The 19,623-nt window shown below is 51.8% G+C and overlaps 3 protein-coding genes across 6 annotated transcripts; 1 reads left to right on the forward strand and 2 right to left on the reverse strand.

The window, feature by feature from the left end:
- Positions 1 to 35: 35 nt before the first annotated feature.
- On the forward strand, positions 36 to 3,478 carry MRPS7 (mitochondrial ribosomal protein S7). Its single transcript, XM_005144238.3, has 5 exons — positions 36 to 118; positions 740 to 931; positions 1,194 to 1,257; positions 1,827 to 1,994; positions 2,760 to 3,478. The coding sequence occupies exons 1-5, from the start codon at positions 63 to 65 to the stop codon at positions 2,979 to 2,981; spliced, it is 702 nt and encodes a 233-aa protein (XP_005144295.1). The 5' UTR covers positions 36 to 62; the 3' UTR covers positions 2,982 to 3,478.
- A 790-nt stretch (positions 3,479 to 4,268) lies between these two features.
- On the reverse strand, positions 4,269 to 9,521 carry MIF4GD (MIF4G domain containing). Of its 4 annotated transcripts, none has more exons than XM_031044825.2 (6): positions 9,342 to 9,521; positions 7,195 to 7,331; positions 6,316 to 6,425; positions 5,946 to 6,101; positions 5,164 to 5,256; positions 4,269 to 4,614 (listed from the first exon to the last, which is right to left on the reverse strand). In XM_031044825.2, the coding sequence occupies exons 2-6, from the start codon at positions 7,274 to 7,276 to the stop codon at positions 4,387 to 4,389; spliced, it is 669 nt and encodes a 222-aa protein (XP_030900685.2). In that variant the 5' UTR covers positions 7,277 to 7,331; positions 9,342 to 9,521; the 3' UTR covers positions 4,269 to 4,386. The 4 variants fall into 4 exon arrangements, with proteins under 4 accessions (XP_030900685.2, XP_030900687.2, XP_033923452.1 ...); XM_031044827.2 differs by lacking the exon at positions 9,342 to 9,521 and adding an exon at positions 9,203 to 9,331; XM_034067561.1 differs by lacking the exon at positions 9,342 to 9,521 and adding an exon at positions 9,001 to 9,152.
- Positions 9,522 to 12,209: 2,688 nt separating this feature from the next.
- On the reverse strand, positions 12,210 to 18,693 carry SLC25A19 (solute carrier family 25 member 19). The gene is made up of 7 exons (XM_034067560.1): positions 18,636 to 18,693; positions 18,369 to 18,516; positions 17,739 to 17,894; positions 16,844 to 17,014; positions 15,750 to 15,933; positions 14,451 to 14,581; positions 12,210 to 13,330 (listed from the first exon to the last, which is right to left on the reverse strand). The coding sequence occupies exons 2-7, from the start codon at positions 18,492 to 18,494 to the stop codon at positions 13,130 to 13,132; spliced, it is 969 nt and encodes a 322-aa protein (XP_033923451.1). The 5' UTR covers positions 18,495 to 18,516; positions 18,636 to 18,693; the 3' UTR covers positions 12,210 to 13,129.
- Positions 18,694 to 19,623: the final 930 nt, after the last annotated feature.

Raw genomic sequence — 19,623 nt, forward strand, 5'->3', positions numbered from 1 at the left:
GGGGGCGTGGCCAGCCTAAGGCCCGCCCCTCACGCCGTGCTTGGCCCCGCCCCTCAGGGAAGATGGCGGCGCCCATGGCGACGGGCCTGGGCGGGCGGCTGCGGGCATGGCTGCCGCGGTAAGCGGGACACACGGGGCTGTGCGGTGGGGGGGGGCCCGGGCCCTGCCGCACACGGGCTGTGGAGCTTTGGGTGCCTGCGGGGGTCGGGCCGGCCGCTGTGTCCGGGGAGGTGCGGGGGTCTCGGTACCGCGGTTGCTCCGCTCCGAAATGCATCCGAGTGCGCTTCCGGCGGAGGATAATGAATGGAATTACAGTGTAAGGTACTCGTCCCGCTGCCACGGGCACAGAGCGGTGTTTGTTCGAGTCACACACAGGGTCAGGGTCAGGCAGGGCCCAGTGCTGTGCCTGGGACTTGAGATCCCACCCGTCCCTTTGGCGTGGTTTGCAGCAAAACTGCTGATTTATGGAATCCTCGAATGGTTTGGGTTGGAAAACACCTGAAGATCATCGAGTCCCAACCCCTGCCATGGGCAGGGAAATCTTCACTAGACCAGGTTGTCCAGAACCACATTGAGCCTGGCCTGGCTGTGCCTTGCAGTAGAAACGCAGCGACGGAGAGGAAGGTGGAGATGTCTCCTAAGTGCAGTGTGTCCATCTGAGATGTGCTCACACCTGCCCGCATCCCCGTCGTGAAGTACCCTGTGTGTCAGTTTACAGCCCTTCTCTTGCTCCTCGCAGGCTGACACAGGTGAGATGGAGCCGCTACAATCCCAGTTACATAGAGCCAGAAGTGAACAAGGAATTGTACCAGAAACCTCCAGAGGAGCTCACAGAGGAGGAGAAGGAGAAACTGGAGCTTAAGGCTGTTCACCCCATCAAAGCTGCACCCCCCACTCTCTCCAGCTCCGTGTTCAGCGACCCCATGATCAGGTCAGAGAAGGCACCGTCTCCTGTGGAGCCACGATACCTGGGAGTTGTGCCTTTATTTGCTGTGCTGCCCTTGCCTTCTGTCACAGCACAATCCCTTTACTCCAGGTTAATCTCTTCCCCACAAAGCCAGTGACTGGCAGTGATTAGAGATAATCACAGCAGATCCAGCAGCACCCAGTCTTAAGGACAGGAATGGCACAAAGGGGGTGGATTGTTTCTGGGGGTGATGGAAATCGGTTCACCTTTGGCTTTGTGTTTGCAGTAAATTCACCAATATGATGATGAAGGGTGGAAATAAAGTGCTGGCCAGAAGCCTCATGGCTCAGGTGAGAACTCACATTTCTTCTATTAGGTTAAACCAATCCCAAATGGAAGGCTGGGATGTCAAGCTCACTGGAATAAGGAATTATCAGAACTCGGGTTATCCCCGTGGTCCCTGCACACACTCTGCTCTCACTATTATTTACGTGATGAGGCATTTTGTACAAGCCTCAGGCTCATTCAGCTCACAGCCCAGGTGGTGGGAGCCTGATGGAGAACGTTCTCTTTCCACTCCAGTAGCCCCTGGACCTTATGTACTGTGTAAACTCAGAGAATACCTTTAAAAGCATGATTTTCTCTAATCTTCCTTCCAGCTCTTTCATGCCTTATTTTCTGTATAATTTGCCAATGCAATCTCACAGATGTGTCACAGCTCTGACCCCTGCTCTGACCTGCAGTAACTGGTATTAGCTGATGGTCCCATCTGGTCCATTCCATCCTTGAAAGTCCTTGAAACAGGGACACACGGTGCCCAAATGTTCCCCAGTTGCTCAAGTGAAAATGGGGTGCTTGTAAAAGCGATGAACCTTCATGGAGTGGGATAATCCATTATGTCTCTTGTCTTTATCCCAAGACTCTAGAGGCCATTAAGAGACAGCAGCTGGAGAAGTACCACAAAGCTCCAGAAGATGAGAAGGAGACAATTGAATGCAACCCTTATGTCATTTTCCACCAGGCTCTGAAAAACTGCCAGCCCATCATCGGGCTCAGCAGCATCACGAGAGGAGGCAAAACCTACCAGGTGAGAGGGGGGCCTGGGAGCACATCTGGATGGGAGAGAGTTAGGGAAGCAGATGAACTGGTTTCCACCCCTTCAGCTCAAGCTTTCCTCCCCTTGGAAAGAGAGATGGTTTGCAGTCTGGATTAAAACAGCACCTGGAGCTTCGTCCAAGCCCACCTGTGAGCATGGCAGTTCCCTGTCAGCAGTGGTTTCTGCCTCTCTGATGAGGATGCAGCAAATGTTATCCAAGAAGACAGAAATCAGTGACAGGCAACAAACGAATTGGCAGTCCAGGGTCTTATCCTCTGTGCATCACCACATTGCTTGGGGAGAGGTCCCAAAGCCCTGGGGCAGGTCAGTGTAGCAGAAAACATCAACTAGATACAGTGGAGCGCTGAAAATGAGCAGAACCTGTCTCTAAGTACAAGCTCTGCAACATGGAGACCTGAAGGGGAAATAAGATGTGGAGGCATTTCTCTGTCATTCAGTGCAGGGGAGTAGGGACCATCTCCCATCTCTGCAGCACAAACCAGCCTGGGTCCAGCTCCCAAACAGTCCAGAAATCCATACAAAGCCCATTCCAAGGCAGTACCAAGGCTGATCAGAACATCCATTTGGTAGCAGTGGCCAGTTCCTGTGGACAGGAGGTGAACTGGAACAGATGAGCTGCTGAGCACTGGTTTTACTGCAGAGAGCAGCATGGGCTGGACCTGTCCGACTGCTGGAGCAGAGCAGGGTCCTGTCCCCTCACAGTGTGATAACTATTCCGGGTTCAACCTTCCCCAGGTGCCAGTCCCTCTGAAGGACAATCGGAAGCGCTTCCTGGCCATGAAGTGGATGATCACTGAGTGCAGGGAGAACAAGCACCGCCGGACGCTGATGCCTGAGAAGCTCTCGCAGGAGCTGCTCCAGGCCTACAACAACGAGGGGCCCATCATCAAGAAGAAGCACGTGCTGCACAAGATGGCAGAGGCCAACCGGGCATATGCCCACTACCGCTGGTGGTAGTGACTCTGCATGGGACACAGTGCCACCAGCCCCAGCGCTGCCTGTCTGGGGGCAGCTGGGGAGAGAGAAGAGGAAAAGGGGGAAGATCCCTTCCAGACAGCTTCTGAACTAAGCCAGGGAAAGCTCATCTGATCCCACAAGGTTCCTCTGTGCTTGTCTGGATGGGGAAAGGAGGAATGTGGAGTTACCAACCCCTGCTCTGGTTATTTCATCATCACTTCCCTGTAAAGACAAGCCTTAAGATGTTTTCTTAAAGCAATGCTGCACAAAGTAATCTTCCACTTACCTTTGCTGTAAGACCTGTAAGTCTCTACTGCAAACAGCAGTGGTTTTGGCTGCACAGCTAAAAACAGAGCTGGAGTTTTGTCACACCACACCACTTTGAGTGGTACAAAAGGCAATAAAAGGCCCTTTCTGAGCTGGTTCTGGTCATCAGCAGCATTGTCTGCAGAGGTTTGATGGGAATAACAGCAAAATAAAACCAGTTGTATGGGAAAGGTTTCTTGAGTCCAAACCTTTGTTGCTTGACTCTCAGACTGCTCTTTCCAGTAACCCTGGTTGTACAAAGCCTTGGTGACACCCTATACCCGAGGACAAAATGAGTATTGAAGCCTTAAGTCACGAGTAACCTTTAAGTAAAGCCCAGCAGCTGTGCAGAGAGAAAGCAGGGCATGTTAGTGGAAAACTTTTATTAGAAAAAATCCTTCAATAGATTATTTTGTTTCTTTTCTTCTATTGTAAGAAACATTCCAGAGCTGAAATTCCCTAAAGTCAGATAAAACAGGACAGTTGTGTAAAAGTTACAAAACCCGTGCCTGGTTACATGTGCTCAGGGACTTGCACATGTAGTAAAGAACTACATGTGAGTAGCTGGGCTCTCTAGAACCAGCTGCTAGAGCCCTGTGGCAGGTACTCATGGCTGTGTGCATGCAGGTGCTGGAAGGAGCCTGGGAAAAATAGCACTTGGTTGAGCTGTTTGTGAGGCCACGGTGTTTTGTGTCACTTGTCCCAGAGAACCGGGTACAACCTGAGCTGGGGTGGATTTCCCCTCTGCCTCCCACAGCTCTTGGATGAACCAAACTGTTCTCAGCCTGAATTGTGCTTTTAACACTCACAAAATGCTGGTTTGAGCTAGAAACTCAAAGCTTGCCCTTTGCTGGCAGCAGCCCAATGTCAGCCAAAATCAGTGTGAGAACTCCTGGGTTAAATGTGCCCTTCTCACCTCTCCTGACCTCCAAAGTCAGGTTAGTGCCAGCTGCAGCCTGACAGAGCGCCCACAGGCTCTACCCAATACAAGCCCTATTTATAGGAAGTGCTAGAAGAACATTAACGTGAAAGGAAACTCAAACTTGGTCTGAAGCTTGCTGGTGAAGGTGCTGGGGACATCTCCCCTCTGCTGCAGAGCTTAATCCGTCACTTCACTGTAATAGTACTTCTGGGCAGCATCCGTCATCTTCCAGTCGGCAGCTCGGAACTCGATGATCTCCAGCAGCAGGAGCTGGGACAGGGAGCTGAGCCCCTCCTGCAGGAGGAATCCATCCCGGAGGAGGGAGAAGAGCTCATCCATCCGCTGGGAATTCATCTTCTCCAGCTGCTCGCCAATGCGGTGGAGCTGTAGGACCAAGCAGTCCACCTTCAGGAGGAAGAGAGGAAGGGAATGGAGAGCTTTGGCACATCTGTAGAGGTTCCCATCAGTCACTTATGGACCAACTCATCCCATTCCTTCTGTTCTGGAGTTGCAAGAGGTGATGGTTCTGCTTCCCCAAAGTTGCTGTGAGCAACTGCAGCTACCTGCCACCACTTCCCAGTGCTGCAATTCCTCAGCACACCAGTGTGGCAGCTGTTTTTCCAGATGTCCAGCAATTGGGAATGCTGGAAAAGCAGCTGGTTCTGTGAGAATGGGGGAATCATCTGTGTTTTTCTCACATGATGGGACTGAACCTGTGTAGCATCACAGTGATGACATTTTAGCAATGGGGAGGAAAACTGCTCCAAGGGAGGATGTGCAGCCTGGGCAAGGGGGTCAGAACCAGCACCTCCATCCTGCTCCCTCCTGGGCTGCAAACCCTTCTTCCATCACATCCCAGGAGGCAGCTCTCCCTCCTGCATCTCCCCAGGCTGTGCCTTTTGCTGGTTCTCAGCAGGACCCAGGCACATCAGCATCCCTCTTCCCTGCACTCACCTCTTCCTCCTTGCACATGCTGTCGGGCTGTGCCAGCCGGAACAGGCAGTCATAAACAGGGTTCACCAGGGCCATCATGGGCATGTTGTTCACCTGCAAGGACCAGGAGCCATCATCAGCTTGGGGGCAGTCTGCAGCTATTCTATATAGCTGTCCCCTTGCTGCTCTTCAAAGGAGAAGGGAGCAGCATTCAGTTGTGCTGCTAAACTCTGTACTGGTGGCATTCCTGTAGGAGACCAGACACTTGAGTCTCCAGGAGCCAGAGAAGCTGAACAAATGATGTGAAAACCATCTATCTGTAAATGCAGGCAGGTCACCATGGGAAATGCACTTGTTGCAATAGCGTTTTCCTGCCTGCAGCTCTGCTTGCATCATATTTACATCTACTCCAAGCACACGCACTGCAGCAAAGGCTTGCAGACAAGCTCTGTCAGTACATGGGCTAGTAATTACATCAGCACCCACAGGTCCACCCAGGACTAAACCAGTGCAACCTGGGACATGTGGGAGCAGGCAAAACGGAATTCCAAACACCAGGTACAAAATAGGGAAGCTCAGACTTTGTGATTGTTCCCAGAGAGGGCTCTGCCTCTCCAAGCCTGTTTGCTTGCCTGTAGGTATCACAAGCTCCAGCAGCATCCTTGTGCTGAGAACCAGCTCCCACTGTTGAGCCATGGCCCTGGGGCTCCATTCAACACCCTTCAACACCCCAGCCCTGGCACCTCTGGACACCCAGGCCCCTGTGGCACCACCAGGCAGCAGCAGCAGCTCCTGCTCCTCACCCTCAGATAGTCAAAGATGTTGCAGATGAAGGTGACGTAGCAGATCCAGGCCTGGAGCGAGCGGGTGCGCAGCTCTTCCCGGTCCTTGTACTCCTGCTGCAGCCGGTTCAGCAGGCTCCTCCGGAAGATGCTCTGCCCAACTTGTTTGCTCTCTGCCTATGAGCCCACAGAGCAGGATGGAGGCATGAGCTGGGGGTGTGAGAGGGGCAGGGGGATGCAGGACCACACAGCAGCCTGTGCTCACCGCTGCTCATCTGCATGCTGCCACAGCAAGGGGCAAGCAGCAGAAGAGCTCAGGGGTCATGGCACAGGGCTAGGGGGCAAAGCCTCTCCTGGCCCAGCCCAAGGACCAGACAGGAGGAGTTCTCACCTGGATGATGGTGTAGCAGATGCGCCCTGCCTCCTTGCTGAATACACAGTCTTTGAGGGACTGGTCCACTATAATATTGGCCACTTTCTCCAGGTCCACGTTGCTGGGGTCTGCAAAGAGGACAAACACCGTCAGGGGCCAGCACCCTTCGTGTCCTGCTTGCTTTGGAGTACCTAGAAAGCAATCAAGGTCAGCATGGGGCCTGGTACAACCATGTTATATGATGCAAAACCTCATGCTTGCTCCCACATCAAGAGTTCCAGCCCCTTCTCACACACCAGCTGCTTTGGAGACACCAGCTCCAGTGGTGCATGGTCCTCCCAGGCTGGAGACACAGCCATCATGATGGGAAGGAGATGGAGAATGCAGATAATACTGGAAGCAAGTGGATCTGAATGGGAAATCCCAGCACTGCTTCAAAGCTGGGTTAGTGAGAGCCAGATGGGCAAACTCCTGCAGGATTCTGAACAGAGATGTGACCAGTGAGCAGGAGACCCCATGGGCTAGGAGGAGATGACCCTACAGCATGGAGAGACAGCAGGAACAGGGTGCTGGAGAGGGATGAGAGGCCAGGTCTGGGCAGAGAAGCTGGGTTAGGGCAGGAGAGGGGACACCCCGAAATCAGAGAGAACCCCAGTGATGAGAACCAGGAGCTGAGTTTGAACAGCAGCACCATTAAACACTGGGGAGAAGGGGAGAGAGTAAAAAGAAGGGGGAGCAAAGACCTTCCTGGAGAAGATTCACCACCAGGACCCAGTCAGGGATGAACAGTGTTTGTGGAACAGCTCTTCTACACTGAACACTGGGTGTTCCTTACAGGGGTCCAGCCTCACGTGCCTGCCAAGCTGCAGCAGAGGAGCAAGTACAAAGCCTGCTGACCTTTGAGGGCTGTTTTCAGCAGCTTCTGGGTCTCGGCATCAAATGACTGTATTTTATACTCTTCTTTGCCTGTTTCCCCCATGACTGGCTTCCTCCAAGGGCAAGAGTGAGGGCAGTGGATGGGCTAGTGTCAGTCCCTGGGGAAAGAACACACACAGCATAGCTGGACAGAGGCAGACCTTCACCCAGCCATTGCTAAATCCCATCTAGTGCTGGTGCACAGGCTGTTATCATGACAGCCCCCACCAGCCCTACATCTGAGCTAAGTCTTGCTCCACATCGTTTTAAGCCTTGTTTCCTATTACAGGACTTAATCTTCAGAGCCTTTATGTTCTTCTGGTATGAAATGTGTTGCAGCCTGTTGATCTGCAGGTTCACAGGGCACAGCACACCAAGGCAGCCCCAAAATGCACCTATCTCACCTCAGAGGCTTTATCAGAGGGACACACACAGAGGAGCACCCAGTGCAGCCGCTCCCTGTGCCTTTAACACACCAGCTCAGCTGATGTCACACAGAAACCTGGGAGGAATCAAATCCAGCACCTAAGCATCCAGAGCAGCCCCTGCACCACAGCCAGGCTCCCTCATCGAGACATAGCACTCTCTGCAACCAAACCCCCACCAGCTCCTATCCCATCCCATCCCACTGCAGCCAAGCACAGCTCTCTGCACGACCAGAGCTGCTCCTAAAGAGCCTCTAGATTAATTTGCTGCTGCTCTGGGATACACTAAAGACAGGACAGAGTCATGGCACACAGAGGAAGGGCTTCTCTAACACATACATACACACATACAAGATGATCTGCTCAACACAAACTGGTGGGCTGGCCAGACCCACAGCACACACATGGGGAGGGCACTCGGCCAAACTGGTTTTGCCAGCTTGAAATTCCTCTGCTGTTACTCATCCCTCACTGCAAATAGGTCCTGACATGGATTAAAGCCAAAGAGCCCAGCACCCTTTGGAGGCAGGGGACACAGACACAGTACCTCGGAGCAGAGAGCAGTGGGTAGAGGCTCTGCCCTCCCCTCCTGCCCCATGGGGTCACAACTGCCAACGCTGCTCCCACAGCCAAAGCTGCCACCTACATAGGGTTACCTGCGGGACCAGCACTGAGATCTCTTTCCCAGATGGATTCACAAGCAGCTCTGTGCCCTCTGTGCCATGCCTGGGTGACAAACACCTTCCATCCGGCCTCTCCAGCCCCGTGTCCCAGCAGCAGCATCACCGCTGTGCTGAAGGAACCTGGCGACAGCTCAGCACCGCACACAGTGAAGCCGAAGCGCCCGAGCCTGTCCGGCAGCGTCTGTCACCACCGCCCAGCGCCGCTCCCAGAGCATCCCTGCAGCTCCCTGGGGATGGGCACGGCTGCTTGGAGCTGCTGTGCCAAACAACCCTGCCCTGAGTGCAAACCAGCCAGGACCACCGTGTCTGAGGGGCTGGTGGCGGTGGGTGACTCCAGGCACAGCATCACCCGTGGGTACCAACTACTCCAGTGACCCCCACTAGACCACCTGTCCTGGGGACTCGTGTGGTTGGGGTTAGTGTCCTCGACTGCCTGCATCGCAGCGCGTCAATCCCGGTGGGAAGGGCAGGACGTGTCTCGGCCACCACAAGCAGAGGGCGAAGAGCAGCGAAGTCTCCTCCGAGGGGCACAACCACCCCGGGGACCCCGTCCCATCCCCACCGATGGAACCCACAGCACCGACACCCTCTGTGCCCGGGTACCCCCCCCCCCCGCCGCCTCCTCGCCCCAGCCCCTCGGCCAGGGCAGGGCGGGGGGAGCCGGGCCCAGCGCCACCGACCTGCCGGGCCGCCCCGCTGGCTCCTCCGGCCGCGGCCGCATCGCCGGAGCGCCCCGGGCCCCGCCGCGGCCCCGGTTTCCTCTTAGGTCATTTCCTCGCCCGAGCCGGGGGAGGGCCGGGCCGGGCCGGGCCGGGAGAGCCGCGGCCGCAGCGCCACCGCCTGCGAGCTCCGGGGCACCGCGGCTCCCCCGCCCGCTCTTACCGGTCTGTCCCGGGCCCACGTCGGGAGCACCGGGCGCGCCCCCGCCGCTGTCCCGCTGCGAGCCGCGGTCAGTCTGCTCCCCGTGGGAAAACACAGAGGGAAAACATGAGGGAAGGGGAGAGGCGTTAAAGCAACTCACTGCAACGGGAGCATCCTCATGGCTTCACTCCCAGAACAGGAGCATCCTCATCGCTTCCCTCCCAGCTGTGTCACCTCCTCAAAGGGGAAGGCTCGGCAGCACTCAGACAGCAGCAGGGCAGCCAGGAACAGCTCAGGAAACCAGAATGAGTGGTTTGGGAACTTTCTGGCGCAGTACAGACCAAGCCAGGACTCATCCACCATGGTGTGGGCCTCCCACCCATGAGCTCCCAGTTGACCCTTTGGGGCACAGCGGTGGGACTGGGCTGGAGATGCCCCTCCACTGATGCCCCTGGGTGCAGCTATACTGAAAGCATCACCCCATATCACAGAGGGGATGGGATGGCTCCCAGGAAGCAGTGATGGGGGGGGTGTGAACCAGACCCTCCTGCTGCCCCACAGGCTGGCCTGGCTGTCCTCCCCCAGGGCAGGAGGGGGGCACAGTGATCCCATGGGATCCAGCTGAATATTCAGACTAGGAGGGAAGGAATAAAGGAACTGCAGCCAGACAGGAACATAACAAAGTATTTAATGTACCTTGTCTCAAAGGTAGCACACGCTGTGCTCAGGCACCTTCCAACAGCAGCTGCAACAGATCCACTCAGGAAACACAAGGAAACACCTCAGACAATCAAACTACATCACATGAGAAACTTAAACCCAAACTAAGAACAATCTATTCTGAGCCTGACTGTCAGACATCCATTTCTTTTCACAAACCACCCTCTGGAGGAGCATTCCAAGAACAGTGTCCCAGGACTCAGTGCTGCAGGACACTGTGTCCATCACAGAACCTGTGCGTCCATGTCCTCCTCCCTGAGGCCAGCTAAGAGCGACAACCACAGCACAGCTGGGCTTTCCCTGCTGCAGCCCTTTCGGATGTTCTCATGGTGCAAGGCACTATTAGAAAGCTAACACAACTGCAGGCAACACTGATCCCCCTGACAGGATGACATCAGAAGGAAATCCCAGCCATCCCAATGGGAAAAACCTGGTACACACTGACAGTGAGTCACTCACCGTGTGGAGTATCTGAGAGCAGATCTGTCCCCACACAGCAGAGAACAAGGTGACTGCAGATCTCTCCTACCTCCTGCTCTTCAAATCCAATGAAACTTGGCTTCAATCAGCATCACTAGTAAGACCTGTCCTCCTAGTGCTAAATCAGTCATTCCCAAAGAGAAAACAACAAACCAGGCTGTGTGCTGAAGCTCCTGACCAGGAGTATCTCTTCCAGAGTGGCACAGCTTCAACTCCACCTTTGCCATCTGTTGGATGGAGGCAAGTGTATTTAATGCACTGGAGGAGAAAACCATCCCAGAAGGAGAGGCTGCTCTGTACCCTTTATTGCTGCTCTGCACCCTCCACTGCTGCTCTCCCTGCAGGGCAAAACCAAGTTACATGCCCCTAGAGCTGCATCACCTTAAGCTCCACAGCACACTCTAGGAGCACTGTCTCAGCAGTCTTCTGTTCTTTTTCTTTACTCCTGTGACAACCAAAGCAACTCCCCCCCTCTTCCAGAGGTTACAGTTCCCACTGCTGAGTCCTCGCCAGTTTCCCCCTATTTTGTGCAGTTTAACAGCAGCTCTTTGATATAAAGTGAAAACCAAAGGTTTACACAGGATGGATGAGGCCTGATTTCCTATGGGAGCCTAAGAGAGCACCTGCTGTGGCCAGTCCTGTCCCTGCTACCCATGACAGCATTCCTCTGTACCAGCAGCCAAAAGCCCAACAATCCCAACCTGTTTGACTCTATTTCACAATGAGACGTTTCTCTCATTGGAAGGATGGCATGAGGGTAAGCCCATCACTGATGTGATGTCTTTCCAAGAACAAGAGATGAACAAGAAACAAAGGCAAAATATAGTTAAGAAAATCTGGGGAGAATCTCAGCTTAAATAACACAGGAAAACACCACTCAGATTGAGGCACTTTGAGACACTTTACTCCACATTCTATGTATTCCTCTAAGCAAAACTGCATTTTTGGAGTACATGCAGCTAATACTCCCTCTTTAAGGCTCCTGTATGAGCCTCCTGCCTGCCACTGCCACTGCTCAGTGGATTTAACTTTAAATAGTTCTCAAGTCACCTGCAAACAGCCACTTCACACTCCAAGAACTCAAACCACAGCAGACACCAAGTTATTTGGCCTGGGCTTGCAAGGAATCTCTCTGGCTACCCCAGATACCAGTGAAACAGCTGCTCTTTGGAACCAGCCTCTCACAATAGCACAGGATAAGGGAGCAATGCTGATATGCTCAAAACTGCCAGAAGTTGCATCAGCAGAATGGAACTGGTCACGCTGGAATGTGGCCAACATCTAGGATTAACACCCTGGATACTGCAAAAGAGCCATGGGAAGCTCTGCGTGAAGAGAAGAGCTATCAAACCATCTGAGTAACAGCAGTGCTCTGCCCCATCCACCACTCACCAGATGACCAACAGGCTTTTGTATCACAGCAGCTCTTCCTCAGAGCCTGCCTTCTGTAACTGGTCCAACCACACCCTGCTCAGCCTGGAAAAACAGTAAAAGAGGAGGAAGAAAGCAATTTCCCTCTTTTTCCCTGTTACGTAAATCAGGGCTGCTGGGTCATTGTTTTGTTGGGTTTTTAAAGCATCCCTACAACCTTTGAAACTGCAGAACATCACTTCTCCAGCTCTGATTCCATCACCCTTTCCTTGTCAAACACCATGCTGAGCCAAGCAATTTCCCTCTGATGCTCAGCCCTTTTAATTCAGCTCAGCTTGTCAAAACACTTTCATCTATTAGCACCACAGCAGGAGTGAGATTCAGAAAGGTTTTGAGCAGATATACTTGCTGGAAACATTCAAAGGTGGTATTAAATAATAATAATAATAAATAATAATAATAATAATAATAAAAAGGTATTTACTAGTTTCCACAGGCCTTTTCCTTCATCATTCCCACTTAGATTAAGTATTTCTAGCACTCTATACAGCATTTGGTTACTCACTGCATTGAAGCAAAGAACCCTAAAGAATAGGGCTTGTGCGTTGAATTCCTTTAGAGAGGGGTTCTTAATCTGCAGACTGAGTTGCAAAAGTGTGACTGAGGCAATGCAGAACCCCAAGAGATGTGTGGCAAGACGTGCAAGAGAAACGGGCACTTTGGATACAATCAAGCTCATCAGAGTTAAAGGAAGAGCAAGTTTGGGGGTGATCCACCAGAAGATGCTGTGTTTCAGGTGGCTGATTCAAGTGGTAAGCAAGAAGCAGCAGCTGGCAGCAAATAAAAGGGAAACTGAGGCTCTGTGACACTAAGGAGGTTTGAGTTGACTTCACAACAGCAGCACAGAGCTGCCTGTGCTACACCAAGGAAAGAACATGGTGCAAACAACAGTCCAGAGCAAAGAAACAGCTGTGCGGATGCAGCTATAGGAAGTGGGTGTTAGGTTGGATAAGCAGCACCAGCTACACCAGGATCCCAACCTGGGATCCAGGGCAAGCACAGGGATACACCTGCTTCAGCAGGTGCCTCTTCATTGCAGGTAGTTTTCTGCTTGGTTCCCCCCTCTCCCCACTAAGTGAGTGCTGAGATTAGAGGAAACAGAGGAAAAAAGTGCTCAGTTGAACAGCTTCAAGCAAAGCAGTTCAGTGTCTTCAGCAGAACTGCAGCTGCCTTCACCTGCTTGGTCCCAGGAGGTGATTTCCTACAGGCTGATGGAGCTCTGGGAACTCTGACATTCCCAACGTGCTCATGACAGAGCAAAGCCCATCAGTTTCGCCTCCTCTAGGAGGGCACCAGGGAGCCACAGACATGTCCCTTTCAGCGCTCCTTCCTTGCAATGCCATCGGCAGTCTTCAGGGAGCACAGGAGGCTGCAGAACAGCTCATACCAGAAGAAGGTAAGGCCAGTGGAGACAGCAGCCTTCAGCAAGCTGGGTGAGAGGCCCTTAAAGAATCCACCCGGGCCCTCCTCTCGCATGATCTGCCTTATGCAGTCCAGCAGACCGCTGTACACCCGCACCTGGGAGAGAGATGGCAAAAGGGTTAAATAAGGAAACTCCAGGATAACTTTACCTGGAAAAGAACACCGAGATCCCCAAATATTCCACCAAAATTGGATGTTTTTCTGCTATTATAATGAAACGCCTTTCTGGCTATTATAACGAAATGAATTGAGAGCCAGTTTGCAACAACTGGGGTGAAGGAAGGTGGTGTGTTTTGCACCAGCAATGGTTTATGCAGATCATTCTAACTGAGTGGCCCTATAATCTTCATGCTGCAACCACATGTATTATTCATGGTACAAGTTCATGTAGTGGTTATTTCAGATTGTGCTGCTCTTTTCCATCCCCTTCACTCTCTAAAAAGGGACTTTTCCAGTTTCCTGACAGAAAGAAAACACAAGCCTCAAAAATAGCCATCTGCATGTCATTGTGTCCCAGGGAAGTTTTAACATCTTGTGACACATCAGTGCTAAGAACAACTTCTGAACCTCACTGCAAAAGCATCCAATGCAATGGGTTAAGACTTCGAATTCTTATCTGAGTTTCTGGAGGTACAGACTGATTTGCTTCTCAGATCCAAGGAATTTGAAGGAAAAAAAAGACATTTTCCACATGTCATGTAAAGAAAGAGAGTTCCTTGAAAGATCTGTATTTGTCTTACAGTGTTATTTCGAGGTGAAATACATTGTAAGACAAATAGAGCACAGAGGAAGGTGCTAAAGAACACCAGAGGTATTTAATTTGCTTTGAATTTCAAGATGTTCTGGTAATAGGACATATGCTGAACACTGGGTGCCTATTCCTTGTGTCAAAATATTAACTGCAGAAGAGGATCCTGACAGCCAGGTGATCCCAGCATAAAGCCAGTGTCATCCTCTGCTAGGAATGTGGTCCTGAATCAGAACTACCAAGCTGCAACTAGAAACTAAGTATATCAAACCCCTGTTTCCTGCTTCAATCATCCCCAGCTTCAAGACAACAGACAGATGGAGATGGGCAAGAGCAAATTCACCAGGAGCTCCTAACCCAAATACGAGCACAAGAGGTAACACCGGTGAAGCATCACTGGTGGACTGGCCCTGGATTGTCTCACAAAATCCATACTCCTAAAAATCAGGGAATTCCAACTTTTTTCACCTGCCCAAAGGCTGCCCGAGCCTGCTCAAAGCCATGCACTTGCAGTCGCTTCTTGAACAAGTCGAAGGGGTAAGTGAGGGTTTTGCTGATGATTCCAGCACAGCTGCCACAAACAAGGTTTTTAACGTTGCCTGAGAAGCAGAAAGGGGAGATAGGAGGGGAAAAGAGGATTAGCAGAGAGTTTGCATTAAAGATCATGAGACGTCAGTTAAAGATCACTTGGCACAAGAAGTAAGGTCAAAAAGGCCCTTTAAAGTTCCATCACCTCTTCTGCAGTTTGGGCCACAAAACCTTAATCTGTATTTTCTACATCTGGCTTGCAATGTCCTTTGAGGCCAGAGTGTAACAGCTCATCTTGGTTCACTGCACTGATCTTGTTTTGCTCTGCCAAGTGGCTTAGCACAAAAAAACCCAGTCACCAGAGAACCTGCCACTAGTGGATGGAGTTTTCCTGCCCCAGTAAAAGCCCAGTCACTGGAGATCTTGCAGTCTTGACTGCTCTGACTTATTCTGGACTGGAGGAAGTCACAAGTTGGCATAGCCTGATGAGTTCAAAGGCTTGGGAGAAATGAGTTTTGTGGCATTAGACTTCTTCCTGACAAACCTGAGTTCCCAGCACACAGCCACCATCAGCCTCTGACGTCTAAAACTAAACATGCAGGCATGAGCTTGGAAAGTCTAGATCCTTTACTGAAGAAACTCCATCCAGGAATAAGAACATGCTGATCCTGCATGTTTCTCAAGGAGGCATCAGTATCTAAAACTATCAAGGTGAAAGGCTGCATCAGGATGAGGTTCTCTTATAATGGGGCTACAAAGCATCATAAAAATATCAGCTCGAGAGCTTGGCAGTTTTAAATGAGGCTGAATGCATCCTCTTCAGGAACAGCTGGGCTGGAAACTCAGGCAGATTTCCTGAGGAAATCCAAGAGTCCCACCCCCACAGCACTAACAGAACAGAGGAACTGAATGGAAACTAAAGGAACAGACACGTTGCTGTCTTCCCACAGGATCAGTAATGTGACACAGCTCGAGAAGGTGTATCCGAGTCTGTGACACTTCACTTTCCTATCCATCCACATTTCCATCATGGTTATTCCATAAGAGGAGCTGTCTGTAAACTTTACTGTACTTACTTTCACATTATCTGTGCAAGGGTAAGAATGAGAGCTAGGAAATTGAGACACTTTTGCATTGAAAAGGTTGATAAGACAGAAAACGGAGCTTATGTCAGTCTCCCAAAGTAGCATTCATCCTTTCTCTCCCCCCACATCAGGCATCACTGTCCCAGGTGCCTACCTCCTTTCTTTCCTTCAGCTGGAACCACCCATTCAGAAAGCTGTTGCAGGATGTTGTAGAAGGAGAACTGGAGACCAGCATTTGGGAAGACAGCAATGATTGTGGGGGTCAAACCTCTATAGAACGTCCGAGGTCCCTCTGTCTGGTACATCGTGACCACTGCATGGCGAAGGTTTTGGTAGATCTAGGCAAGAAAGAAGAGGCTGATTCTCTGATGGAAAAGGCTTAAAACAACAAACCAAGGGGCAGGTTATTTGCCAGTGCCCAAAATACAACTGACTTTCAGCACAAAACAATGAACAAAGTGATTCTGCACATCACACAATACTCTCAGCACAGCCCTTGTGACTCTTATAAGCTGATAACCTAAACCTGCCTCTGTGCTACCAGGGACTAACTTAATGATCCTCAGCTTTGCACTGGGCTGACATTGTATCCCACATCCAATCTGTGCTGAGGAGAAGAAGTAAGGCACAGAGCTGAGGCCAGAGATCTCACAGACCTCTGAGGCAAGATTATCTTTCTCTTAACAGCTCTGCTTGCTCCTGTGACAGAATTCATGCGATATGTATTGTGAGTCTACCGCAGGCTAATGGCTCTGATACAAACACCTAAGTCTAGTTATTACAGATCTAATTAGCATGGAGACCAATACTTGCATAAATAAGAACATGAAATACCAGTGAAAGGTGACTGGTTTCAGGTATCATCCCCATCATTATCTAAACATGACTCTGTGCAAGTAGAAAGTTTCACAACCACAATGTTCAACAGATAAAGGAGTGTATTTATACATGGCCAACAGGGCAGACAAAAATGGACTTATCCTGGTAAGGACAGTTTCTCCTTTCTGGATCATCTGTGAGGAGTCAAACACAAAATCAGGAGCAGCAAAACATAATTAAGAAACCTGTGTCAACAGCACAGAGGATAACTTGGCAACAGCACAGACACTGCCCAATAACAGCACCGGCTCCTTTATGCTAACCCCTGGGGCTGTTATGTACTTTTCAAACCTCCTATTTTCCCACACATGGAATATTGCTACTGCTACGGGAGACAATCCCAAACACACACAGATCCCTAAGCCATACCTTAGGCTCACCCTGAGCAGCTAAGCGGGTGCGTAGCGTGTCAAGAGGCTGGACTGCAACCGTGGCTGTGCAGGCAGACAGCCCACCGCAGGTGAAGTGCACCAAGGAGTCGCGGGTGCCGTAGGAGGTGATGCTGTGTACCAGTTGTGTCAGGTTCTCAAACACCATGAACTGGCAGGAACAAGCACACACAGATCAAGGAGTCAATGCTTATCGGTGACATGGATCTCCCACCCCTCTCTCATTTCACCCAGAGAGCTCCACCCACTGCCTGTAACCACCTTCTCCCTGTGTCCTTCAAAAGTCCTTCCCAACTTGCACACTGAGCATGTGTGTGCTCGAAGAATAAAGTGCAAAAACCACTCAGCAGCACAGGGAATGCTCAGCATAGTCTGTGCTCTGACGCTTGTGCTGTCTTGCAGTTAGTGAAAAGCTCATTCCAGTGCTTTGTGTATCCTAAAGTGTTATATTACAGATATACTGTGCATTTCTCTTTCAAACCCTGCACACAAAACAGGTTGTTAGCAGTTACAAAGTAAGCGTAACAATGTGGTGTAAAACACCATCAGCAGCCTAATTTCTTCCTTACAAGCTGTTAGGGAGACACGAACAAAAGCAAAACTACTAGACAGGTTTGGAACATGGATGGGTAAGCCAAGTGTCAGGAACAAATGGGGTTATCTGTGCCAGCACATCCAGAGCTCTGCCTGCTCTATCTGGGCTCCAGCTTCAGCAAGCTCAGGAATCATCCATCAGCAAGATACAGCTGCACATCTTTACATCAGTACAGTGCAACCCTGGACCTTCCTGCACCTGCGCATGCAGCAGCCTGAAGAGGAGCAAAGCCAAGACCTACGTCTGTGCATTGGGCCCAGGGGATGCCTGGTCACCTCACCTGAACAGCTCCGTAGCCACCTGAAAGCAGCTGAGCAGGAACATGGCCCTTCCAGAAGGCCACCAAGCCCTCTTCCCGGCAGATGCACCGTGCGGCCTGCAGGATGCTGTGGTACTTCGCGCCTGGGTTTTTGGAGGAGAGCCGCTCGATCTGAAGCTGGGGGAGAGCACAGAGAAGGTTTGCTCCAATCCCACACCACGGTTCAACAAGTGTCGCCTCTGGGAATTCACAGCCCTGAGAGCCCAAGCAGGGCCCTCCCATGGACTCACACCTAGATTTGACTGGAACGTGGCTTATGTAAGGCTCTAAACGAATAAAACCACACGTGCAATACAAGGTAATCAGTAGGGATGATGGTGAAATCCAGTTAGATAGCAAAGATGATACATTCGTAAAGACAGAGAAAGAAAAACTCTAAAAGCCACAAGGTCCCATTCAAACACTCCAGTTAAGTTATATAAATAGAAGTAGTGGACACAGGATAGCCCTGCTACCTTGGATAACCTGCACACCATGAGGTGAGGGCTGAGGAGCAGCGTTAGCGCTCTCTGCTTGCACAAGTGACCTCTTCGCCCAGGCCGTGCTCTGTAAGGGGCTCTTTCAGCGCCGGGCACGCCGTGAGGACCCTACCTGGAACCGGATCTTGATGACATCCAAGGGACTGACAAGGAGCCGGGTGACGAAGCCAGATGCTGACCCTGCTGCAGCCGCTTCCGCCGTGGAGACGCACGTGGAGCCGGGGTCATAGCCGACCATGCCTGCCTGGAGCCCCCGCAGCCTGCCCGGGAGACGGGAGCTTCGGTGAGCCTCAGGATCCGTGCCACAGCCTCACCCCCCCGATCCCCCCCAGCCCCACAGAGCTCCCCCTCGGCACACGCTGAGCCCCACGGCACTCACCGGAGCGGAGCACGGAGCCGACCCCCGGGCAGGGCCCCCGGCCGCAGCCCGCCCTCAGCCCAGGGCCCGCCCGGGCTCCTCAGCCGCCCGGCGCCGCTCTGCGCCTGCGCGCCGCGGGGGGTGCTGGGACGTGTAGTCCTGAGGTGCCAAAATGGCGGGCGGGGGTACGGGGCGGAGGCCTGCGCTCCTGAGGACGGGCGGATGGCGTTGGGATGAACCGGGACTGAGGTGGTTCCTGTCACACACCACAGTGCCTGGTGGAAAGGGAGCACACCATGGAGACAGGACAGGCCATGTGCCTGGTGGTTCTTCATGGCTGTAGCCTTGTTACCCAGTCACATATAGCAACAAGTGTTTTCCTTCCCTCGTTAAAGTGGAAGAAAGTGTTTCCACACTTTTTAGTAGGTACCAAGCTATAAACAGCACGGTTATGATCCACTCTGTCTTGCTGCAGCCTTAGAAGAAAAGCCAGAGCTCCAAACGGCATAATTTCTGTATTGACTTGAGTGAAAAATAAACTTGTGATAATAAAATCCAGGCATTTCCACCACAAACTCCCTGGCTATATTTGTATCTGAGCATAATTAACAGCAACTGTTCAAAACCAAGGCAAACCCCAACTGGGTCTTTCCCTAGTGTGTGTTAGCCTGCAGAACGGACCAGCACTCAGCCCCTGAGCGAGGGCTGTCCCACACCATGCTCACAGCACTGGGCAGTTCTCCTTCAGCAAGGCACTGATGGAGCAGGGCGAAAGCCCCTGAGCAGTCTGAGCCATGGTGATGCTGTGTGCGCATCACCCCTCAGCAATGTGCTCCAGTGACAACCGGTGTCTCCTGACACCAGTGTGGTCTGCTCCGCAAAGTACTCCAACTGTTGGGTTAAAAAGAGTGGAGAAAAGCAAAGGGAAATACTGCAGCACTGCCTGCTCAGCTGATGGGCCTTGCACCAACTTCATCATTCAAATCATCACAGACTGGTTTGGGTTGAA

This window comes from Melopsittacus undulatus, chromosome 11 (genome assembly GCF_012275295.1).
Source record: "Melopsittacus undulatus isolate bMelUnd1 chromosome 11, bMelUnd1.mat.Z, whole genome shotgun sequence".
In the NCBI taxonomy this organism is placed as follows: domain Eukaryota; kingdom Metazoa; phylum Chordata; class Aves; order Psittaciformes; family Psittaculidae; genus Melopsittacus; species Melopsittacus undulatus.

Bases quoted from the DNA above. Each gene is read 5' to 3' on its own strand.
- MRPS7 (XM_005144238.3), top strand. From the start codon at position 63: ATGGCGGCGCCCATGGCGACGGGCCTGGGCGGGCGGCTGCGGGCATGG. The intron at 932-1,193 runs GTCAGAGAAGGC...TTGTGTTTGCAG, and splicing joins TTCAGCGACCCCATGATCAG to TAAATTCACCAATATGATGA. The intron at 1,995-2,759 runs GTGAGAGGGGGG...AACCTTCCCCAG, and splicing joins GAGGAGGCAAAACCTACCAG to GTGCCAGTCCCTCTGAAGGA.
- MIF4GD (XM_031044825.2), bottom strand. From the start codon at position 7,276: ATGGGGGAAACAGGCAAAGAAGAGTATAAAATACAGTCATTTGATGCC. The intron at 5,257-5,945 runs GTGAGGAGCAGG...TGGTCCTTGCAG, and splicing joins ACATCTTTGACTATCTGAGG to GTGAACAACATGCCCATGAT. The intron at 4,615-5,163 runs GTGAGTGCAGGG...TTCCTCCTGAAG, and splicing joins GCATGTGCAAGGAGGAAGAG to GTGGACTGCTTGGTCCTACA.
- SLC25A19 (XM_034067560.1), bottom strand. From the start codon at position 18,494: ATGGTCGGCTATGACCCCGGCTCCACGTGCGTCTCCACGGCGGAAGCG. The intron at 17,895-18,368 runs GTAGGGTCCTCA...GCTCTCCCCCAG, and splicing joins TCATCAAGATCCGGTTCCAG to CTTCAGATCGAGCGGCTCTC. The intron at 17,015-17,738 runs GTGAGGTGACCA...TGTTCCTGCCAG, and splicing joins GTGGCTACGGAGCTGTTCAG to TTCATGGTGTTTGAGAACCT.